Source organism: Hemitrygon akajei, chromosome 32 (assembly GCF_048418815.1).
Source record: "Hemitrygon akajei chromosome 32, sHemAka1.3, whole genome shotgun sequence".
In the NCBI taxonomy this organism is placed as follows: domain Eukaryota; kingdom Metazoa; phylum Chordata; class Chondrichthyes; order Myliobatiformes; family Dasyatidae; genus Hemitrygon; species Hemitrygon akajei.
Window position 1 is genome coordinate 8,855,953 of NC_133155.1, and position 23,301 is coordinate 8,879,253.

The window sequence follows — 23,301 nt, forward strand, 5'->3', positions numbered from 1 at the left end:
AAGGGTGGCAAAAGATCAGGAACACATACGTGTTCCTTTCCAAGTCTCACCCTTATCCTCAGCATCCTGGTCTCAGCCAGAAACGTCAGCTGCTTACTCATTTCCATAGAGGTTGCCTGGCCTGCTGAGTTCCTCCAGCATGTTGCTCTGGAAAAATATAATCATTTCTTCATTGTTGTTAAGTCAGTGTAATAGAACTCAGAGGCAAGGGCTGCATCAATTCAATAATTACCTACTCATGTACAATTAGTGATTCATGATGTTGGCATCCTTGTTAATGATATTCATCTAATGAAAATTGATCGTCACACGTGCACCTCTCCCATCCCTTCCATGAGGCGCATTTAGAATCAAGACTGACTGAAATCAGTGCTCCTGTCTCCTCTGCCACTCGTACATTGCCAACAGACTTTGAGGACTATGGGGTCCATCTTACAGATGACTTATAACACAGGGAAGCTTGTGCATAAGCAACAACCTCTTGATCTTGGAAGGAAGGAGTTCTGGATTTCAGGGCTGGACAGTGATAGAGAACAGAAAGTCTCTGTTCTGTTGCAGTCCTCATCTGCCTTCACAAAGTCAAACTTTTTTGTTTGTTTACTTTAAAGCAAACCAAAACCACTTAGAGACTAAGCACGGGGGGGAGAGAGTGGTTGATACTGCATGATCCAATAACGAAGTTCCAAAGTCAAAGAATAAGTTCCATCTTTTATTAAGAAACTAGCAAAACAAACAATCTTGAAGCAATAAAACTAACAAAACTAAAAGTATTGGTATAACAAATAAAGTGTACTAAACGTACTTAAGCCAAGCGTTCTTAAACATATTCAAGAGTATTAAAGTGTATTTAAGCGAATTTGTGTGGTCAACAAAAAAGCTACCACCCCGGCCCACTCTCTAACTCTACCCAAACTAGACTGACCAAAGACAAGGCGTGAATACATCACTAAACTCTTTGCTTTACCATGTCCCAACCCATGTGACTAGCTACCCATGATAAACACGCAACACAAAACACAGTACAGATAGAAAATAGATAACTGGCTCTTACGCGGGGGCACCCAACTTGTGGTCCGTGGACCCCTCCGTTAATGGTGGGGGTCCATAGCATAAAAAAGGTTGGGAGCCCCTGGTCTAAAGGTTCTGTCATTGGGGATTTCAAAAGTTAGCCTACACTTGGCTTAAACCCTTACCTCAGGGCTGTACACCACATGTGGCCGTACCAGAAATATGAGATGCCAGGACATACAGATCCAAGGGTCAATGGGACAGGAGCCTCTCCACAGAGTGGAAGAGCCTATTAGTAGCTGTGCAATGCTGTCAAGTATAAACACCATGCTAAAACTAGTAGGTACTGTATTTCCTGAAAAATTTCAGAGAAACGAGATGTAATGGATACACAGTCCTCTGACCTACAGAGGATTTTGCCGGGATCAATTATTGATGGTGATGAAATAAGTTAAGTGGTAAAGGGAGATCGAATGCACAGATTTTGAGCCATATGACAGTCCGATGTGTACCCTAGAATAGATGGGCACTGTATGACTTTCAAACCAATAGTATTACTTGTTGAATCTAACCCCTACTGTATCTGAGATACAATGCTTTCACATTCTGAAGTGCCATTTGGGATTAGGGCTGCTGCTTGTTAGCAGATGGCAATTATTAATTCCAAATGGGAAAAATAAATGTTTGGAATTTTAGTAACATTTTAATGAGAGACAGCAGAAAGTTCTCTCCAGTGTGATTACATCCCAAGAAAAAATTTTCCCACTTCCAGAACTGGTCCATCTGTACAAATACCCTGTGTACAGACTGTGCAAAAGTCTTAGGCTTGTGTGTGTATACGTATATATATGTTTGTATGTATGTGTATATATATGTGTGTGTGTGTATGTATGTGTGTGTGTATATATATATATATATATATATATAGCTAGTGTGCTTAAGACCTTTGCACAGTACTGTAGTAATTTTATATATTGCACTGTACTGCTGCCGCAAAAAAAAATTCATGACTTGTGAGTGATGATAAACCTGACTCTGATATGGGTCTCTATTATGGACTGAGAGTGGGAAGGGGGCAGGGAGAGGGGAATCATGGTTGGGAAAAGGGGAAGGGAGAGAGGGGAGGGAGCAGGAAACACCAGAGAGACATTCTGTAATGATCAATAAACCAATTGTTTGGAATCAAATGACCTTGCCCGGTGTCTCAGGGCTGGGTGTGTCTGCACCTGTGCCATCCCCTGCCTCTGGCACTCCTCCTCTGCCACCTATCCCACATCCCTCCCACAGCGTTCCATCCTCACCATTTCCAACATCCTTTGCTCCTGCCAGATTCACAAACTCGCTCTTTGCTCCACGTTGACAGATGCAGTACTGTGCAAAAGCCTTAGGAACCCTAGCTAAATACAATATATGTACCTAACAATTTTGCACAGTACTGTAACTCTGACCGCAAAACCAAATGCCATGTTTAGTTCAATGATGGTGCATGAAATATTTATTTTCTTAACTTCAGCTTAGAGTAAGTATCGATACATCTTTTCTAATGACCTAATCCCCACAGTTTGCCAACTAGGGTCCAGGTGCTTCTAATGTGAAAGTTAATTTGTGGGTTCCAGCTCAAACCTGATATGTGAGGCCGTCTGTTCCCTCCAAACTGTGCAGGTGCACGGCCGTGCAGAAACCGAAACACTCCAAGGACCGTTGCCTTTGTTGCCGTGCAGCTGAAATTGGACCCAGCTAGAAAATGTTTATAAAACGTGAAAAATTTGTTGTTATTTCAATAAGGAAATGAGGAATGTCCAAGGCATATTCCACATGCCATAAAGATGGATGGCACAAGCGTACAATTATAGAGAATCACATGACAGTTGCAATGAAATTGGGAAAAGCACTTTCTGGAGTTCTGCACGTGGAGATTGGGAATATACTAGAGGGCAACACAGGGGCATCTGACCCCTCACTTCACCCCGTACAGAATCCAGGTTCATTCTGTACGTTGCTGAGCTTTAGTTTTGTGCCGTGTCCTATGACACGGGCGGTCATGGTCTTGACATGATTGTTCTTGGCAAATTTTTCTACAGAAGTGGTTTGCCATTGTCTTCTTCTGGGCAGTGTCTTTACAAGATGGGTGACCCCAGACATCATCAATACTATTTGGAGATCATCTGCCTGGTGTCAGTAGTCACATACCCAGGACTTGTGATGTGCACCAGCTGCTCGTACAACCATCCACCACTTGTTTCCATGGCTTCACATGACCCTGATTGGGGGATAAGTGGGTGCTACACCTTGCCCAGAGGTGACCTGCAGGCTTGAGGAGGGAAGGAGCGCCTTACACCTCCTTTGGTAGAGACGCATCTCCATCTCACGACCCTGTATTTCATCACACCCTTCAATTAATAAATAAAATCAAAAGTATGTTATTTTTCAATTTTCATTCTAAACATTCATCACATGCATATTACAAATAAAAACACTTAAAGTGCCACAGAGATTTCAGGACGTTTGAATATTTCCCGCTCAGTGCAATGGTTGGTCGGTGCTGCTGTAAAAAGAAATAGAAGGAATGTGGTCTGGTGCCCTTCTCCCTCAGCTTTCATCAAGCAGAGTGATTGGCAGTAAGTTGTCGGAAGCATAAGCAGGTTTGCAATATTAATTGTTTATTTATTTATTTATTTATTATTATTTTGTATTTGCAGTTTGTTGTCTTTTGCACACCGGTTGTCTGCAGCTTTTCATTGATTCTAATGTGTTTCTTTCTACTTACTATGAATGCCCATGAGAAAATTAATCTCAGGGTAGTATAGGGTGACATATATGTAGTTTGATAATAAACTTACTTTGAATTTCAAACTTTGATGGACAAGGTTACATCAAAAGGCCTTTACACCTGTTTACCCCCCCCTCCCCCCGGTGAATCCATGGGAGCAGGGAGTGGATGATCATATGAGCAGCTGGTACGTATCACAAGTCCTGGTTATGCCACCATTGACGCCAGGCAGACAAGCTCTGAATAGTGTTGATAATGACCGGGGTCACCCGACTTGTAAAGGCACTGCCCAGAAGGAGACAATGGCAAACCACTTCTGTAGGAAAAGCCGCCAAGAACAATCATAGTCGTGGATATTGATCTGTGCAGAAATGGGCAGAGAAATGGCAGATGGAGTTTAATCCACCCAAGTACTGCACCCTGGGAAATCAAATGTGAAGAGTCAGTACACTGTTAATGGCAAGTCTCTTAAAGGTGTTGATGAGCAGAGAGATCTTGGGGTCCATGCTTATAGGTCCTTGAAAGTGGCGACACAAGTTGATAGGGTGGTAAAGAAAGCTTCCGGCATTCTTGCCTTTATTAGTCGAGGAACTGATTTTAAGAATCGGCAAGTTACAGTATGTTTCAGCTTTATAAACCTCTGGTTAGGCTGCATCTGGAGTAGTTCTGGTTACCTCATTATAGGAAGGATGTTGAGGCTTTAGGGAGAGTACGGAGAGGTTTATCAGAACGCTGCCTCGGCAAAAGAAGGCATGTGGAAAGGTTAGTTAAGCTTGGTTTGCTTTCTCTGGAGCAGGGGAGGCTGAGAGGAGATCTGGTGGAGGTCTATAAGAATATGAGAGGTATAGATAGACAGCCAATATCCTCCAGTAGGGTTGAAATAGCTAATACTCGAGGGCATGAATTTAAGGCGAGATGGGAGAGGTTCAAGCGAGGTGTGTGCAGCAAGTTTTTTAAACGAAGAGGGGTGTGTAACTGGAATGCACTGCTTGGAGTGGTGGTGGAGGCAAATCCGATAGGGACAGTCAAAAGGCCTTTAGATAACATAGAAACATAGAAAACCTACAGCACAATACAGGCCCTTCGGCCCACAAAGCTGTGCCGAACATGTCCTTACCTTAGAAATTACCTAGGGTTACCCATAGCCCTCTATTTTTCTGAGCTCTATGTACCTGCCCAGGAGTCTCATAAAAGACCCTATTGTATCCACCTCCACCACCGTCGCTGGCAGCCCATTCCACGCACTATAAGCTCATGAATTTGCAGGGAATGGAAGGACATGGACATTATTTAAGCAGAAGGGATTCGTTTAGTTGGACACTTGAATTCTAAGTAGTTCTGCACAGCTGTGTGGGCTGGAGACCCTGTTCCTGTGCTGTACTGTTCAATGTTCTCAGGCTATGTTTATCCAATCAATCAACTCATTCTATTGATAGACCTTGTACCATTCATTCCTTCAAGAAACCTGTCAAATCAGTTTATTCTCTCAAAGTTTTAAGTGCAGTCCAGATCAGCCTTTTTAAATTACAAGTTTTACATTAGTTAGCAAAGTTCGGTTTGCTCCTGTAGTTCATACCTGCCTCAATACAAGATAGACAACTTCACTTATAGAGTCTTTACCATGGAGTTTGAGAAAAGGAAGAGTCTCGGGGTGGGACTGAAGCATGCTGCTGGGAGTCTTTGTGTTGGGCTGCACTGCATCTGGACACAGATTGCTTTTAACACTGGGAGGCTGAGAAGGGAAAGTTCCATTCCCCTGCACTAACATTCCTTAGGGAGCACAATAGAAAGTCCCACTTTGGAGATGTGATCCCAAATGCACATATTGGCATGAAATCAGAAGAATACAAAGGGACTGCAGCATTACTTTAAGTGAAGTCTTTTAGCAGAGGTCAGACCTGATATTTACTCAATATTTATCTCACAGTCTTAAGGACACTATCCAGCAATTTTCAGCCAGCTGATGTTCATGGATCCTTGTGGAGAGATTTCTCCCAGTTTGGCCAATGTCCCCACATTGGATTTTGTAGACCACATTGGTCTAGCCCAAAAGCTTTGTCTACAAAGTACTTTCAACTCATGACCAACTCTCCCGGGTCTCTACCCATGAAGATTGAGAGGGGCACAAATTCGACCGAGCATCAGTGAAAGTTGTGGTGCAAGCAAACACGTGATATGCCAGAGAATGCCTAGAAGCGTGGTTTTCCGCAGAACAATTCTGTAAACCTCAATCCTACCTATGATCCAATGTGAGCAAAGTTCCACAATGCATGAAGTTTGCCACGCAACCAATCAGCGACGAGATTTCCTCTCACATCACAGCTGGGTTTACATAATGACAACCAATCAGCGACGTGATTTCCTCACCACATCACAGCTGAGTTTCCATAATGACAACCAATCAGTGGATTGATAGGTATATGAAGACCAAACTTCCAGGGGACACACCACAATTAACAGCACACTGATGATGTCTCCTAGTTAGGTGACAAAACCTTTGCAAATGGATTGTCAAGATGGGAGAACAACTCAACCCAACCATCAACCACCTGAGCTGCACATTTTCAAAATTATTTTCATTCATTAATCTTTTCACAGCAAAATCAGTTTTTAGAAATAACAGTTATATTCTAGCCATAGACTCTCTTAAATATACAAAGACATCTGCAAGGAATTCTGTGGAAACCAGACTTAAACCAAACTTAATCCATTGTTTGAGATTAATTTTGATTCCTCTCTGCTTTTAAAGGGTTGGCTTAACCATAAGTCAGCCCACCTGCGGAGGAGTCTGCTTCTCATGTTTGTCTCATTAGCTACCACAGATCCCACAAACTGAATGGGAAGCAAGTTACTCTCCACAGATCCCACAAACTGAACGGGAAGGAAATTACTCTCCACAGATCCCACAAACTGAACAGGAAGAAAATTACTCTCCACAGATCCCACAAACTGAACGGGAAGAAAGTTACTCTCCACAGATCCCACAAACTGGAATGGAAACCAGTTACTCTCCAACATGAGGCACTGTCTAAAAAGAAATTAGTTAATAAGCGATTTATTTCAAATTAATGAATGGCTACGTTAAACTGTACTACAAAAACATTCTATCTGAATGCATTAATCAAAGTGTATCAGAAAGAAATTGAATGCAGAGTGGTAAAACTCATAAAGCCAGTTCCACAGGGTGCCAGTGACCTGGGTTCAATCCTGAGCCCTGGTGCTGCCCGTGTGGGGACTGCAAGTTCTCCCTGTGACTTTATAGGTTCTTCCCGGTGCACTGGTTTCCTCCCACCTCCCAAAGATGTGCATGCTGATAGGTTAATTGGCCACTGTACATTGCTCCTGGTGTGTAGGTGAATGGAAGAGTCTGCAACTGGGGCAAATGAAAAATGGGCATTAATATAGGATTAATGTAAATGGTAGTTGGTGGTCAGCATAGACTTGATGGGCCAAAGGGCCTGTATCCATGCCCTATCTTTCTAATCTTTACTGTGCTTACACTTTATTGTGAGCTTATTGCCTATATATGAAGTCTGGAAGCCACAGTGTAAGTTCAACATCTATGCTTTAAGAGGAAAGTGTGTGAGTTAATAAATGTCACTATGCTCTCACTCTGAGAGAGTAAATTCTGGAATTACACTGTGCCCTCCACACCTTATACGTAATTTCTCCCGATGTACTTTCAACAGCTTAAATTCTTCCTCAGAAACAGAGAATCTATCCTTCAAAGTCAAATCCTGGAAAAGTCTCGTAAGTCCTTGCCTGAGCTTGACTGATGTGAATTTGATTTAATTGGGCTTCTGTGGTAGGAATGTAAAATCATTTCTCCATTATCAGTCACCATCTGGTAATTATGCAGTGTACATGCCCTAGCCATAACATAAATATTGTCAGCAGATAGGAGAAAATAATTTTGCACTTTTCCCAAAAGTAACTTAGCAGTCATTAGGGCTCTGCATGCTGAGAGACACGTCTAATGGATAAATTCACAACTTGTATGTTTTGGCTTCAAACGTGTCTTATGTTACTGAAGTTAGAAAAAAAGTATGTTTGAGCACAAGGGCCAAATATTGCAGAAATTAATACAAACAGTTCTAGCCCTCCCTGTGGTTTACACAGCCATTAACGGACAGAACAGCCCTTTCGTCATCTTAATGTCAGCTCAAAACAGCTTCCCCTTGTGCAGTGGAGATTTCATTTACAACTAAAATAATAGCAAAGAACTGGATATAGTTAAACAAAGATGTGGTTGGATATTTAATTTACAAGTAATTAGTACACTTGATTAAATTACTTTATTAGATTTTAATTGTGGCTAAAAATAGCAAAGATTGTGTTAACACTTTGTAATAAATAAAAACAACATACTGGAAATATTAATGTTAGATCGTCAACTTCAAATCTTAACTCAGCTTTTCTCCCCACAGCTGCTGCCTGGATTGTTGAGTATTTCTGGCATTTTCTCCTTTTTTTTCCCAGGAATCCATCATTCACAGCTCGAAGGCATTGGTGTTCCCACACCAGGCCATAAAGCTATCTATCAGTAGCGCACTTTCCTCCACATATCTGTAGAAGTTTGCCAAGGTTTTCGATGACGTGCTGAATAATCTGCAGACTCCTGAGGAAGTAGAGGCACTATCGTGCATTCTTCGCAATTATATCTGGGACAGGTCCTCTGAGATAGTGACACCCAGGAATTTAAAGTTATGACCCTCTCCACGTCTGATCCTCCGATGATTACTGGCTCATGGACCTCTGATTTCTCTCTCCTGAAGTCTACAATCAGTTCCTCGGTCTTATTGACATTGAGTGAGAGATTGTTGTTATGACACCACTCAGCCAAGTTTTCAGTCTCCCTCCTGTATGCTGATTCATCATCACCTCTGATTCGGCCCACAGTAGTGGTGTCGTCAGCAAACTCGTATATGGTGTTGGAGCTGTACTGAGCCCATTGCTTGGAATCAAATGACGTTGCCTTGTGTCTCAGGGTTGGGTGTGTCTTCACCCACGCCACCCCCCCACACCCCCTGGCACACCTTCTCTGCCACCTGTTCCACAGCGCTCCACCCTCATCAAACAGTCGACGTTTCAAGCCGAGACCCTTCATCAGGACTGGAAAGGAAGGGCGATAATGCCAGAATGAGGAGGTTGGGGGGAGCAGGAGGCTAGTTGGAGTTGGAGGCTAGCTGGAAGGCGATAGGTGAAGCCAGGTGGGTGGGAAGGGTAAAGAGCTGGAGAGGAAGGAATCTGATAGGAGAGTGGCCCAGAGGAGAAAGGGAAGGAGGAGGGGACCCAGGGGAAGTGATTAGTAGGTGAGAAGAAGTAAGAGGCTCAAGTGGGGAATAGAAGAAGAGGGAAAAGTTTTTACCAGAAGGAGAAATTGTTATTCATGCCAACAGGTTCGAGGCTACCATATGGAATAAAAGGTGTTGCTCCTCCACCCTGAGTGTGGCCTCCTCTTGGCACAAAAGGAGGCCATGGATTTTTTAATGCTGAGATTCCACTGTTTGAACAAAGCATGTTCAGGGAAAGCCAGGTACTGGAAAGTAAAAGGCGAAATTGGGATTATGACAAGTTAAATATATATTTGCAAGTGGCAAAAAATGTGTTTAACTGAGATTCTAGATTGATTGCAGTTGTGCACTCTGTTGCTATTGGCACTCACGTACAGAGGCTCAGCAACAGTCAGAGAGCCTGTGCTGAGGTTGTAAAATTGTGCATGCACCGTACACGAAATGCCAGTCAAAACTCTGCCTTGATTTCAGAGCCAGTCTCAGAGATTTCCCCGCCGCTGCCAGTACTTCAGCAGCCCCGTTAAGCCCTCCACCTCTGGAAAAATAAAGAACAGCCATTCATAATTGGTGCTCTGCAGAACAAAATAAAAACTGTGCCCTCTTAAGGGTGTGAGCACGGAGACTCGCTCTGAAGTAGTGGGAATACTTTGAAGAAAGCCGATTTCACCTAGATACAACTGCTTTCAGCTGAGCTGCAACATAAGATTGGATTTTGGCTATGTACAAAGATGTGCTGTCTTCACTGCTTGCTTTTTTTAACAAGAGTTCTCCTTTCGCCTCTTACACAGATCACACGGGAAAGGACAATGCTGCAAATGGATATTTTCGTTCTTTTATTGATGACCATCGTCGACTATGTTTCCAGTGGAGGCTATTCTTCAAAGTACATGCACCCGATGACCAAGGGTCCATTAGGACCTCCCTTCAGAGAAGGCAAGGGGCAGTATATAGGTAAGATGTAATTCGGAGCAGATTTTGTAGATTGAACCTCAGACAGAAAAGTCTATGCAAAGCAAAACACTTAATTTGCTCTTTAAACAAGCTGGATGAACTCAGCAGGTCGGGCAGCATCCGTTGAAACGAGCAGTCAACGTTTCGGGCCGAGACCCTTCGTCAGGGTCCCTTTGTGAGTCCTGACGAAGAGTCTCGGCCCGAAACGTTGACTGCTCGTTTCAACGGATGCTGCCCAACCTGCTGAGTTGCTCCAGCTTGTTTGTACGTGTTGATTTGACCACAGCATCTGCAGTGTACTTTGTGTTTATTTAATTTGCTCTGCTGTATGTATTACAGACAACATTTACGACCTTTGATTTGATGTATAAAGTTTAAACCAGGGGTCCTAACCTGGGGTCCGTGGACCCATTGGTTAATGGTAAGGCTCCATGGCATGAGAAAGGTTGGGAACCCCTGGCCTAGAGCATCATAGATATTTTACTGCTCCAGTTCTTGGTATTTTTTGCATTGATGAGCTGAGTACTTTGGGATGGAATGGAAGCACAGTGTATACAGTATTTCATCATGTAAGTTTGACAAGCAAGGCAGAAAATAAATATATTTCAGAAAATCTTCAAGGGAGAATTCAATATTGCAAGTGCCGCTTAAGTGGTTTTGATCTTAGCTCAAGATTTGTTGGCCTCAGCCGCTTGAACTTGAAATCCGTCCCTGATCTGTGAACACACACTGAGAATTGAAGGAGAGTCTGATATCCTCTGTTGGCCCCATCCCTGGTGTTCCCAGTAGAGGGGCCCAGGCTGCGTAACTGCCTCTAAGGTTTTGTATTGTGCTGGATATGAGACCCGATGTCATAAGGATCTTAAGATAAAGAAACCCTTAAGAGGCAGTGATCATGATTTAAACACGAAAAAGTTTGCAGATGCTGGAAATCCAAAGCAACACATACAAAATGCAGGTCAGGCAGCATCTATGGAGAGGAATAAACAGCTGAGGTTTGGGCCAAGATCCTTCTTCAGAACTGGAATGAAGGAGTAAAAAGGTTGGGGGAGGGGAAGGAGGATAATTAGAAGGTGATAGGTGAATCCAGGTGGGTGGGAAAGGTGAAGGGCTGGAGAGGAAGGAATCTGATAGGCGAGGAGAGTGGACCATCAGAGAAAGGGGAGGAGGAGGGGGAAAGTGATTGGCAGGTGAGAAGAGGTAAGAGGCCAGAGTGGAGAGAGGGAGGGGAATTTTTTTTACCAGAAGGAGAAATTAATTCTGCAGTTTGAATGAGGAAGCTAAAATCAGATGTATCAGTAATTCAGTGCAGCAACAACACACAGTCATGAGTTCATTTCTGAAGTCACCTGTAAGGAGTCGGTACATCCTCCCAATGGGACGCATGGGTTTCCTCCGGGTGCTCCGGTTTCTTCCCACAGTCCAAAGACGTACCAGTTGGTAGGTTAATTGGTCACTGTAAATTGTCCCATGATTAGACTAGGGTTAAATCAGGGGTTGCTGGGGTGGCTTGGCTCAAAGGGCCGGAAGGGCCTGTTCTGCAATGTATCTGCATATTAAATTAAAAAATAAATGAGAGAAAAGCTGGCCATTGGAGTTTAAAGTGTAGAGTAGCAATGGCTGCAGTTTCTGTGAGTAAGATGAAAAGCTTAAGGGGAACATGAGGGAAAACTTCTTCATTCAGAGAGTCATGCGTGTGGAATGAGCTTCCAGTGCAAGTGGTGCGTGCGAGCTCAGTTTCAATGTTTAAGAGAAGTTGGGATAGGTACATGGATGGTACTGGTTGATGGGAGTGGGCAGTTTAAATAATTCAGTATGGACTAGATGGGCCAAAGGGCCTGTTCCTGTGCTGTACTTTTTGATGACTCTATAACTCAGAAGATACAGGATCAGTTCATCTCAAAGTAGAAGAGGGATTCTAAAAGGGGGATGAGGAAACTATGGCTGACGAGGGAAGTCAAAGAGAAGGCACGTAACATAGCAAAAATTAGTGGGAAGTTGGAGGATTGGGATCATTCATAAACCAACAGATGGCAACTAAAAAATGAGGAAATATGACAGTAAGCTAGCCAATAATATAAAATAGGATACCAAAAGATTTTCAGAAATACAAGGAGTGAGCGAGAGGTGAAAGTGGATAATGGACTTCTGGAAAATTATGCTTGAGAGGGAGAAATAGGGAACAAAAAGTGTTTTTTGTGAAAAGTTTGTGGAAGTACGTTGGTTTAATGTATTTTTTTTATTATCCATTTGTTTTGATTAACTTTTTTTTACATAATATAGTGTTCTATTTTAATCAATTTCAAGTATTTTTAAATGTTTCTAAATGTCAGAACACACAGCTGGATCTTCAGACTTGTCTTTGGTAAGGGCCATATTGGAGGTCAGGGCCTACGCAATGTACTGAGTAGAGCTGTCAGGTTGTCCTTCAGATCTAGCAGGGGAAATCAGTGAGATCAACCCCCCGCACCCCTATGGCCTGGGTAAGAAATCCAGTCCAGGCTGCAGGCCTGATTCAGCATGAACTGGCCCACCATTTCCGTTCACTTGCATATGGAATTGCACTGAACTGTAAATGAGATGTGCGACACTGAAGGGTCCATTTTGTTCCTCAATAAATAACCCTTTCTGTTCGTACATAACAATCGCACAAACTAGTGCAAACTTTCTATATCGGAAGCGTTGCTAGATTGTCAAGGCTCACACACTGTTGAAATAAGAAATTATTACATTCCATATCACATGGTTGGGTTCAGATTGAAAGAGTCCCTAACACACCCACCGGTCAGTCGAAGAATAAACACTCGGTACACTAGATGCAAATGGATAGGTGTATATTGAACTAGTAATGTGTTGTCATCACCATTATGTTGAAAGGCTTTGACAGAGTGGATGTGGAGAGGATGTTTCCTATGGTGAGAGAGTCTATGACCAGAGGACACTGTCTCAGAATAGCGGGGTGTCCTTTTAGAATGGAGATGAGGAGGAATTTCTTTAGCCAGAGAGTGATGAATCTGTGGAATACTTTGCCAAAGGCATCTGTGGAGGCCAAGTCTTTATGTATATTTAAGGCAGAAGTCAATAGATTCTTGATTAGTCAGGACATGAAGGGATACGGGGAGAAGACAGGAGATTGGGGCTGAGAGGAAAATTAGATCTGCTGTAATGAAATGGTGGAATAGACTCAATGGGCCAAATGGCCTAATTCTGCTGCTATATCTTATGGTATTATGGCAATTTTAATTCGAATTTACAAGAACCACAATACTGGCTTACATCCACTTCCAAAACAAAGTTGGCAACAAGAATTAGCATAATAATTTACTTATATCTGCAACACAGAAAAGATGGAATTTTGATTAAACACTTTGCTGTACCTACTAAGCACTACTGATAAATCTTTGGACCTTGTGATTCGACAGTCATGAAGATAAAAGGTGCTGGTGTTTCAAATTTCCACGGTGTATTGTGTTGAAAAATATGTCAGTGACAAAAGACTTCTGCTTTGGCTTTTGCATGGAGAAAGTTTTCCAGAGATATTGAAGCCCTGGTTAAGAGAAAGGAGGAGGTGCAGAGCAGATATAGGCAGGCAGGAACAAATGAAGTACATTTAAGAGTGTAAGAAATGCAAAAGGACACTTATGAAGGAAACTGGGGGTGAAAAGAAGGCATGATGTTGCTCTAACGGACAAGGTGAAGGAGAATCCTAAGGAACTTCTTTAGCTGAAGTGATGAAGTGATGAAGTGATGGAATTCATTTCAACAGGTGGCTGTGGAGGGCAAGTGTTTATGTATATTTAAGACAGAGGTTGATAGATTCCTGATTAATTCTTGATTGGTCAGGCATGAAGGAATACGGGGAGAAGGCAGGAGATTGGGGCTGAGAGGAAAATGGATCAGCCATGATGAAATGGCGGATGGGTCAAATGGCCTAATTCTGCTCCTCTGTCTTATGGTCCTTTTATGTGCCATGTCGTCGATCGTGGTCTCCTAACCACAATTGTTCTTGGTGATTTTTTCTGCAGAAGTGGTTTGCCATTGTCTTCTTCTGGGCAGTGTCTTTACAAGATGGGTGACCCCAGCCGTTATCAATAGTCTTCAGAGATTGTCTGCCTGGTGTCAGTGGTCGCATAACCAGGACTTGCAATATGCACCGGCTGCTCATACGACCATCCACCACCTGCTTGACCTTGAATGGAGGGGGGCTAAGCAGGTGCTACACCTTGCCCAAGGGCAACCTGCAGGTAGTGGAGGGAAGGAGCACCTCACACCTCCTTTGGTAGAGACGTATCTCCACCTGCCACCCTAATGTGTTATAAAACACAAATTGTTGAATGATGTCAGTCGATGAAGGAAATATTTCATGACCTCATCAATTCTGTACATAATTCTTCATTGCCCTCTGTTCAAGAGCCCAGTTGTAAATGAACAATAATTCATGAACTTTACACCATTAAACTCCCTTCCTTAGTTTAGTTGGAATTTGCATATCTGTGGACAGGAAACCAAAGTAATTACAGGAATGCAACATGATTAATAGTGCTCTGTCATCTTTCAGGACTGGGCAATGCAAACTCTGGATTTTCTTTTGTTCCCAGTCTAATACTTCCCTTTTTCTGGAGTCCAGATAGTTCCTGGAATAGTTCCAAGGTTACTGTCACCTCCCTGTCCCCCCTTGGTACGTCTTGGCTGAGAATTATTACAGGATATTGGTCTTGTGGGAACTCCTCACCAAGTCTGGCTCTGATCTTATCCAATGTCAACAAACATATGTTCCTGCATGTGTAACATAACTGTGATAAGGAATGGGATTCTTGGCTGACTTCTCACCCTCCCTTTCCTTGTCAGTGACCAGCTACCTCAACAGGACGTTCAGTCTCGGCCGTCCCTGGCTTAGGTCATCTACGGACAGATTCCTTTCTCAGGGAAATGAAACCAACATACTGGTCTCGTCAGCCTGGGTCACGTCCCATTGAGTACAACTTGGCAGGTTTGATGCAGGAGCATTACAGGAATCTAACGTCGTGCCTGGACTTCAAAGGTCTAAACTGAATCTTTTACAGCAACGGATTAGAAAAAGAAAGTGCAAAGATGAGGAACCTTCAGGGACAGAAGGCAAAATTTAAAAGGTGTAGTTTTCTACAGACAGGATTTCCCAGTGGTCAACCATTGTAATTCCACTCTCCATTCCCATTCCAACATGTTGGACCCTGCTGGATCCCCTCCTTCTTCCCTTCCTTTCTCCTATGGTCCACTCTCCCCTCCTATCTGATTCCTTCCTCTCCGGACCTTTATCTTTCCTACCCTGCTGGCTCCACCTACCAGCTTGCCTTCCTTCCCCTTCCACCATCTTTTGATTCCACTGTCTTTCCCCTTCCTTTCCAGTCCTGAAGAAGGGTCTCAGCCTGAAACATTGACTCATTATTCATTTCCATAGATGCTGCCTGACCTGCTGAGTCCCTCCAGCATTTTGTGTGTGTTGCTCTGGATTTCCAGCGCCTATAGAATCTCTTGTGTTTATGTTGGTCCACGGCTTCATCTACTGTCACAATGAGGCCCCTCTTAGGTTGGACGAGCAAAACCTCATACTCCATCTGAGAAGTTTCCAGCCTGACAACATGAACATCAATTTCTCTAACTTCCAGTAATTTCTCTCCACTTCCTTTTCTCTCCTTTTCCTCATATTGGGGTGCCATAGTGGGGTGTGTCAGGAATGGACAGGAGGAGGAGTATAGGAAACTGATACAGGACTTTGTGATATGGTGCAACGTAAACTACCTGCGTCTCAATATCACCAAGACCAAGGAGATGGTGGTGGACTTTAAGAGATCTAGGCCTCATATGGAGCCAGTGATCATTAATGGAGAATGTGTGGAGCAGGTTAAGACCTACAAGTATCTGGGAGTACAGTTAGACGAGAAGCTAGACTGGACTGCCAACACAGATGCCTTGTGCAGGAAGGCACAGAGTCGACTGTACTTCCTAAGAAGGTTGGCGTCATTCAATGTCTGTAGTGAGATGCTGAAGATGTTCTATAGGTCAGTTGTGGAGAGCGCCCTCTTCTTTGTGGTGGCGTGTTGGGGAGGAAGCATTAAGAAGAGGGACGCCTCACGTCTTAATAGATAGATAGATAGATAGATAGATAGATAGATACTTTATTCATCCCCATGGGGAAATTCAACTTTTTTCCAATGTCCCATACACTTGTTGTAGCAAAACTAATTACATACAATACTTAACTCAGTAAAAAATATGATATGCATCTAAATCACTATCTCAAAAAGCATTAATAATAGCTTTTAAAAAGTTCTTAAGTCCTGACGGTAGAATTGTAAAGCCTAATGGCATTGGGGAGTATTGACCTCTTCATCCTGTCTGAGGAGCATTGTATCGATAGTAACCTGTCGCTGAAACTGCTTCTCTGTCTCTGGATGGTGCTATGTAGAGGATGTTCAGAGTTATCCATAATTGACCGTAGCCTACTCAGCGCCCTTGGCTCAGCTACCAATGTTAAACTCTCCAGTACTTTGCCCACGACAGAGCCCGCCTTCCTTACCAGCTTATTAAGACGTGAGGCGTCCCTCTTCTTAATGCTTCCTCCCCAACACGCCACCACAAAGAAGAGGGCGCTCTCCACAACTGACCTATAGAACATCTTCAGCATCTCACTACAGACATTGAATGACGCCAACCTTCTTAGGAAGTACAGTCGACTCTGTGCCTTCCTGCACAAGGCATCTGTGTTGGCAGTCCAGTCTAGCTTCTCGTCTAACTGTACTCCCAGATACTTGTAGGTCTTAACCTGCTCCACACATTCTCCATTAATGATCACTGGCTCCATATGAGGCCTAGATCTCCTAAAGTCCACCACCATCTCCTTGGTCTTGGTGATATTGAGACGCAGGTAGTTTGAGTTGCACCATATCACAAAGTCCTGTATCAGTTTCCTATACTCCTCCTCCTGTCCATTCCTGACACACCCCACTATGGCCGTGTCATCAGCGAACTTCTGCACATGGCAGGACTCCGAGTTATATTGGAAGTCTGATGTGTACAGGGTGAACAGGACCGGAGAAAGTACGGTTCCCTGCGGCGCTCCTGTGCTGCTGACCACCGTGTCAGACCTACAGTCTCCCAACCGCACATACTGAGGTCTATCTGTCCTGGTAATAAGCTGGTAAGGAAGGCGGGCTCTGTCGTGGGCAAAGTACTGGAGAGTTTAACATCGGTAGCTGAGCGAAGGGCGCTGAGTAGGCTACGGTCAATTATGGAAAACCCTGAACATCCTCTACATAGCACCATCCAGAGACAGAGAAGCAGTTTCAGCGACAGGTTACTATCGATGCAATGCTCCTCAGACAGGATGAAGAGGTCAATACTCCCCAATGCCATTAGGCTTTACAATTCTACCGCCAGGACTTAAGAACTTTTTAAAAGCTATTATTAATGCTTTTTGAGATAGTGATTTAGATGCATATCATATTTTTTACTGAGTTAAGTATTGTATGTAATTAGTTTTGCTACAACAAGTGTATGGGACATTGGAAAAAAAGTTGTATTTCCCCATGGGGATGAATAAAGTATCTATCTATTTATCTATCTATCTATTAGCTCCCTTCTTCTCTCTTCTCTTCTCCTCACCTGCCTATCTCCTTCCTCTGGTGCCTCTCCTCCTTCCCTTTCTCCCATGGTCCACACACCTCTCCTATCAGATCCCTTCTTCTTCAGGCCTTCACCTTTTCCACCAATCACCTCCCAGCTTCTCATTTCATCCCTCACCTGACTTCACCTATCACCTGCCAGCTTGTACTCCTTCACCTCCTCCCCCCCCCCCCCCCCCCCCCCACCCGACACTTTCTTATTCCGGCATCTTCCCCCTTCCTTTCCAGTCCTGAGGGATCTCGGCCTGAAATGTCGACTGTTTATTCCTCTCTTTAAATGCTGCCTGACCTGCTGAGTTCCTCCAGCATTTTGTGTGTGTTGGTAAGAACAGAGTTTGTTTTCTCTCCTTGGTACCTGTTTTGTTCTCTATACTATTATGATGCAAGAGAGCAAGTCACATTACAACTGAATTGAAATGTCCAGTGCTGTTCTGATAATCACTGAGGCCAAGCTAATAAGCAACAGTTGCTGAGGATTAACTGAACAGATTTGAGAAGTCCAAAGGTCAATAATTGGTTAAATTTCTTCTGACCCTGAGCCCACAGGGTGCAGTAAAATTCTTGCTACCGTCGTGTGTACATAATTAGAAGTTTATGTTTTCACTTTAGTTGTGCCATAAATTAAATTAGGATGACATCAGGACTGTGGTTGTCAGGACAGCTGATTAAGGACATGATAAGCTGATCTGTACACATCAGGAAGGTTTCACTCTCACTCCTGGTCTGCACTGAATTAGTACAGGGCTACAGGGCTCTCAACTAAGTCCAGGGACCGGGCAGGGGTCGCGGGTCCCACAAAGGGCCTCAGCTCTCAGGGATTAAGAGGAGAAAATTTGCCAACGGCCTGTTAATCGTTGAGGAGAGGTTGCACACAGTCAATTATGCAACGCTCGCTCTGCCTGGATAAGCATGGGCTGCAAAAATAGTAAATACAGAGGACACGAACCACAGCCATTAAACCCAACCGATGCTTTGCACACGTTTCCCAATGGAGAAAGACTTCCTGTGATCGTTACTTCCTGCAGTCAATTAAGTGTTGGATAGGACTGGCCTGAGTCGTAGTGGGGTCCTTCTCTATGGTGACAGCACTGTTAAGATTAATGCACTGATACCTTGCTAAGTGCTTGGGGTGTGTCCCCAGAAACAGTCACGATGAGAGGATTCATCTTAGCACTATGCCTAGGTGGTGTTGTCATTCTGTCAATAGGCGTGACTCCTGTGCCGGGATCCTGCACCCTGAAAACTTCCTCAGGTGGTATTTCCACGTCAACGAATTGGCATTGAGTGCAGGTGTTGGGGCAATTGGAGAGAGAGGAACAGCTTCTTCCCCTCTGCCATCCGATTTCTGAACGGACAATTAACCCATGAACACTACCCCACTATCCTTTTCTCCCTCTCTCCTTGCACTGGTTAATTAATCTATTTTTAAAAATATACTTATTGTAATTTATAGTTTTGTATTGTTATGCATTGCCATGTACTGCAGTCACAAAACAACAAATTTGGTGGCGTGTGCCAGCGATGTTAAACCTGATTCTGATTCTGAGAGGCGTGGACTGGGAGGTGGGGATCTGGTTTCTAGTCTTCTGTGTGTGGGCCTTAACTCTACCTGCTCCCTGTGCGAACAGACAACCTGGATCCCACAGTCCCCCTCGTCGCCCCCTGCTGGTCTCTCCCTGAACACTTCTCCCCGGCTTGCAGATTGCTCTTCAGTAATACTTAGAGCCCCCCACTGTTTGTTAGCGTGTCAAAAATAAATATATTAAAGTCAGTTAGGTATTTTTGCACAGCAGGGGAAATAAGGGTTATGCAGAAAAGGCAGCTGAGTCCACAGCCAGGCAGCCGTGATCTTACTGAATGGTGGAGGAGGCTCGACAGGGTTATTTGGACTTCTCCTGCTCCTATTTGTTGTACCATTATTTCTTACTATTAGAGAAATCTCCAGGCTAGGTAGAGCTGCGTAACTAAACAAAGAAATGGTGACGATCCTTCCACCTCCTTCGGACCCCACCAGCCGGCTATGTACAGTAGACAGATTAAACAGACAGAAACAGGCTCGTCTGTCCATGGTACGGCAGAGATTATGACATTCATATGGCGATACCTAAGCATTATACAAAGCAGACCCAGCTCAAATTCCTCATACACCTTTACAGAAACTTCCACCGAGATTCAATTACAAAATGAGCCATAATTAGAAGCAAGACCGTGCCAGAAAACTCACTCATGAATCAGTCATCAGCACAAAGAAATAGTCCAGAACCACCCGTAAAACGAGACAGGCTGTACTGACAGGATAAATGGGATTGTAAATCAGTCAGTAACAATTACCAGTGTACAAGGGAAGACTTCTCGTTTTCACTTTGACTCTTCATGTAGGTAAATGGTATTCCCAGTTCCACTAAACAGAAGTGGATCAAATTCTTGCCTGGAACTATATTAGCAGAACAACACTGGCAGATACCTAAAACAGATACCTAATACAGATAAACAATACAAATACCTAATACAGATAATCAATACAAATACCTAATACAGATAATCAAAACAGATACCTAACACAGATAATCAATACAGATACCTAATACAGATAATCAATACTGATCCCTAATACAGATAATCAATACAGATACCTAATACAGATAAATCAATACAGATAATCAATACCGATCCCTAATACAGATAATCAATACCGATCCCTAATACAGATAAATCAATACAGATAATCAATACTGATCCCTAATACAGATAATCAATACAGATAATCAATACCGATATGTAATTCAGACTCTAATCAGAATCAGATTGTTGCTGACATTAGTTGTGAAATTTGTTGTTTTGTTGCAACAGTAAAGTGCAGGCAAAACGATTTACTATAAGTTACAATCATTTACAAAATGCAGAAGTGGAATAGTGAGGTACGGACCATTCAGAAATCGGATGGTAGAAGAGAGAAAGCTGTTCCTAAGCTACTGAGCATGTGTCTTCATCCTTCCTGATGGTAGTAATGAGAAGAGGGCATGACAATAGACAACAGGTGCAAGCGTGGGCCATTCAGCCCTTCGAGCCAGCACCGCGATTCACTGTGATCATGGCTGATCATCCACAATCAGTACCCCGTTCCTGCCTTCTCCCCATATCCCTTGACTCCGCTATCTTTAAGAGCCCTATCTGGATGGTGAGGGTCATTAGTAATGGTTGCCATGTTTTTGAGGCAGCATCTTTTAAAAATGTTGTCATTGGTGTTGAGACTCATGTCTATAATGGAGCAGGCTGAGTCTACAAACTTCTGAAACCTCCAAAATCAGGATTCGGGCCTCAGTCCAAATCGTCAACAGCTCACTGCTCTCCGTAGGTGTTGCCCAACACGTTGTGTTCCTCCAGCACTTCGTATGTGTTATTCAAGATTTTCTGCATCTGTGGAATCTTTTCTGTTTAACGTCAGGCTGGGCACGTCCTCTGCTCCTACAGAAACAAAATAAAACAGAAGGAAGGGAAATCAAGCACAGCCCTGTTTGGGATGCCACCCTCTCTTCCACTACCAACAATGTTTGCTCTTTTAAGGGTCCTAGCTGTTTGCTATTGGTTACTTTGAGGTTAATGTGGTTTACCATATGTATTACACTTATGAAGACATAATTTTGACATTTGATGTTTATGAAGATTAGAATTCCCTGTCATAAGCAGCACGCTGTAACTATTCCAGAGAATGCTGCAGAGCTGCACAGAGATATTTTCGTCGATAGCTCATAGTTCAGTCGGAAATTTACAACAAATAGTCAGTTATTCGCGGCAAAGTTTTTTAGCCTGCTGGTAAATAAATATTTCTTTCTTTGAAAATTCCAACTTCTCTTTCTCCTTTTCAGTACTGTTTGGGGTACAGCTGTGGTCCAGTTTCCATAAACCTGTTCTTATGTGAAATTTGACCGTAACAGTTCAGAATGATCCTGGTTATTTCTGACAGTAGACTGCCAGGGCGAGAGTGTCACAGAGATCAGCACTGTGCAGAATGCTGTCATGAGCCCTGGAGATGAATGAATCGCGTTCCTAGCGTTTTGGATTGGTGGGGGGGGGGGGGGGGGGGGCAATCACTGTTGCCCATTCGGTCAGGACAAAGTTTGAATGAATTATTGAAGTAAGCTATTGAACTTTTTCCTCCAGGAGTTATGCAAATGATGTCATGCGAATTGGCAGAGTGGAATGGCTAGGATATTAAAAGTCAGGAAATTATCAGTTTAATGTTGTTTATTATTGCTGATTTATTGATATTTATTAAGATACAGCAAGGATTAGTCCTTTCCGGGTCTTTAAACCATGCTGGCCTGCAACCCTCTGATTTAATCTGAGCCCATTCACGGGACGATTTATGCTGCACAATTAACTACACGAGTAAATACACAGTCTTTGGGCTGTGGGAGGGAACCGGGGCAACCAGAGGAACCCCACGCCATCAGGGGAGAACACACAAACTCCTAACGGGCGTTGGCAGGAATTGAACCCAGGTCACCAGTACTGTAAACCGCTGAGCTAACCGCTATTCTACTGTGCTGGTCCATAATTCAAAAGTATTGATACAAGGAATAATGAGCGTCTCTTTTTAACCCAGTGGGCAGCAAAAATCTGGAACTCAGTACTGGAAAGGATAGCCTAGACAGAAATCCTGATTGCATTAAAAAATACTTGTAAAATAAACCTTAAGTACTGTGACTGACAAACCCGTAGACCAAGAGCTTTAAGGTATGATTAGAACAGGCAGCTATTTTCTATCTATAATGGGAACTAAATGACTTCCATCCTCTACGAGGAATTTTTATTCACAGAGATTCCATTATCAATCAGCTTCATTGACTGATAATGAATGCTCTTTGGGAGAAGTGAAACACTGTGATGGAAAGAGGAATAATTCACAGCGCCAGACCTCAGTACATGATCGTGGTTAATCCGTAGTCAACAATGTACAATATTGGAAGGCAGATTAAAGAGTCAATTTTTTTTCCAAAGGGAAAGATCATTCACGGAAAGATAGACTATCCAGAGGCAATAAGATCAAATTGTGTCAACTCTCAGGAATTAAATAGCTTTGTCTGTAATTTTTATGCAGAAGTGATGTCTACTGGGATACATCCTAGGATGCGCTGGGACACATCATCAGTGATGTAACCTGGGGTCATCGGGCGTTTTGGCCCAGACACTCCCAGGGTTGATCAGACCTCAGCCTGTGTCCCAGCAGCACTGGTCCATGGATCACACCTCGTGATCCATAGCCATTTGGAGGCCCGCTCAGCAACTTCTGTGATGGTCCTGAAGGCTCTTTTCCTTGCTGCCCCTGTAATGCCCAGGAAAGAGTAGGTTCTGCCAGCAAAACCTCTACACCCACCTCCATAGGCTGGCATCGTGCCCTGCACCTCATCCCTGGCACTGCTCTACCAGCTCCGCAATAGGCCAAGCAAAGTTCCTTTATCAATTAGATGGCATTTTTATACAGCTTTCAGCAAAATTCCTTTTAGACTTCACTCATTTGTATCTAACTATCTAAAAACATGCAGTACCCTGCAAAAGTCTCGGGCACCCTAGCTATATATATGTGCTTAAGATTCTCCTGCCAAAGGGTCTCGGG

General features: G+C 43.4%; 1 protein-coding gene across 6 annotated transcripts in view; it reads left to right on the plus strand.

The window, feature by feature from the left end:
* LOC140719656 (uncharacterized) overlaps nucleotides 1-23,301 on the plus strand; it is a 368,820-nt gene that overhangs the window by 150,869 nt on the left and 194,650 nt on the right. For 5 of the 6 annotated variants that reach the window (XM_073034431.1, XM_073034429.1, XM_073034434.1 and 2 more), the window contains exon 2: nucleotides 9,861-10,023. In XM_073034431.1, the coding sequence (XP_072890532.1) occupies nucleotides 9,879-10,023 (145 nt within the window). In that variant the 5' untranslated portion in view covers nucleotides 9,861-9,878. Of the gene's footprint in view, nucleotides 1-7,986; nucleotides 8,047-9,860; nucleotides 10,024-23,301 lie in introns of those variants that run through there. The other variant, XM_073034433.1, reaches the window with a different exon arrangement.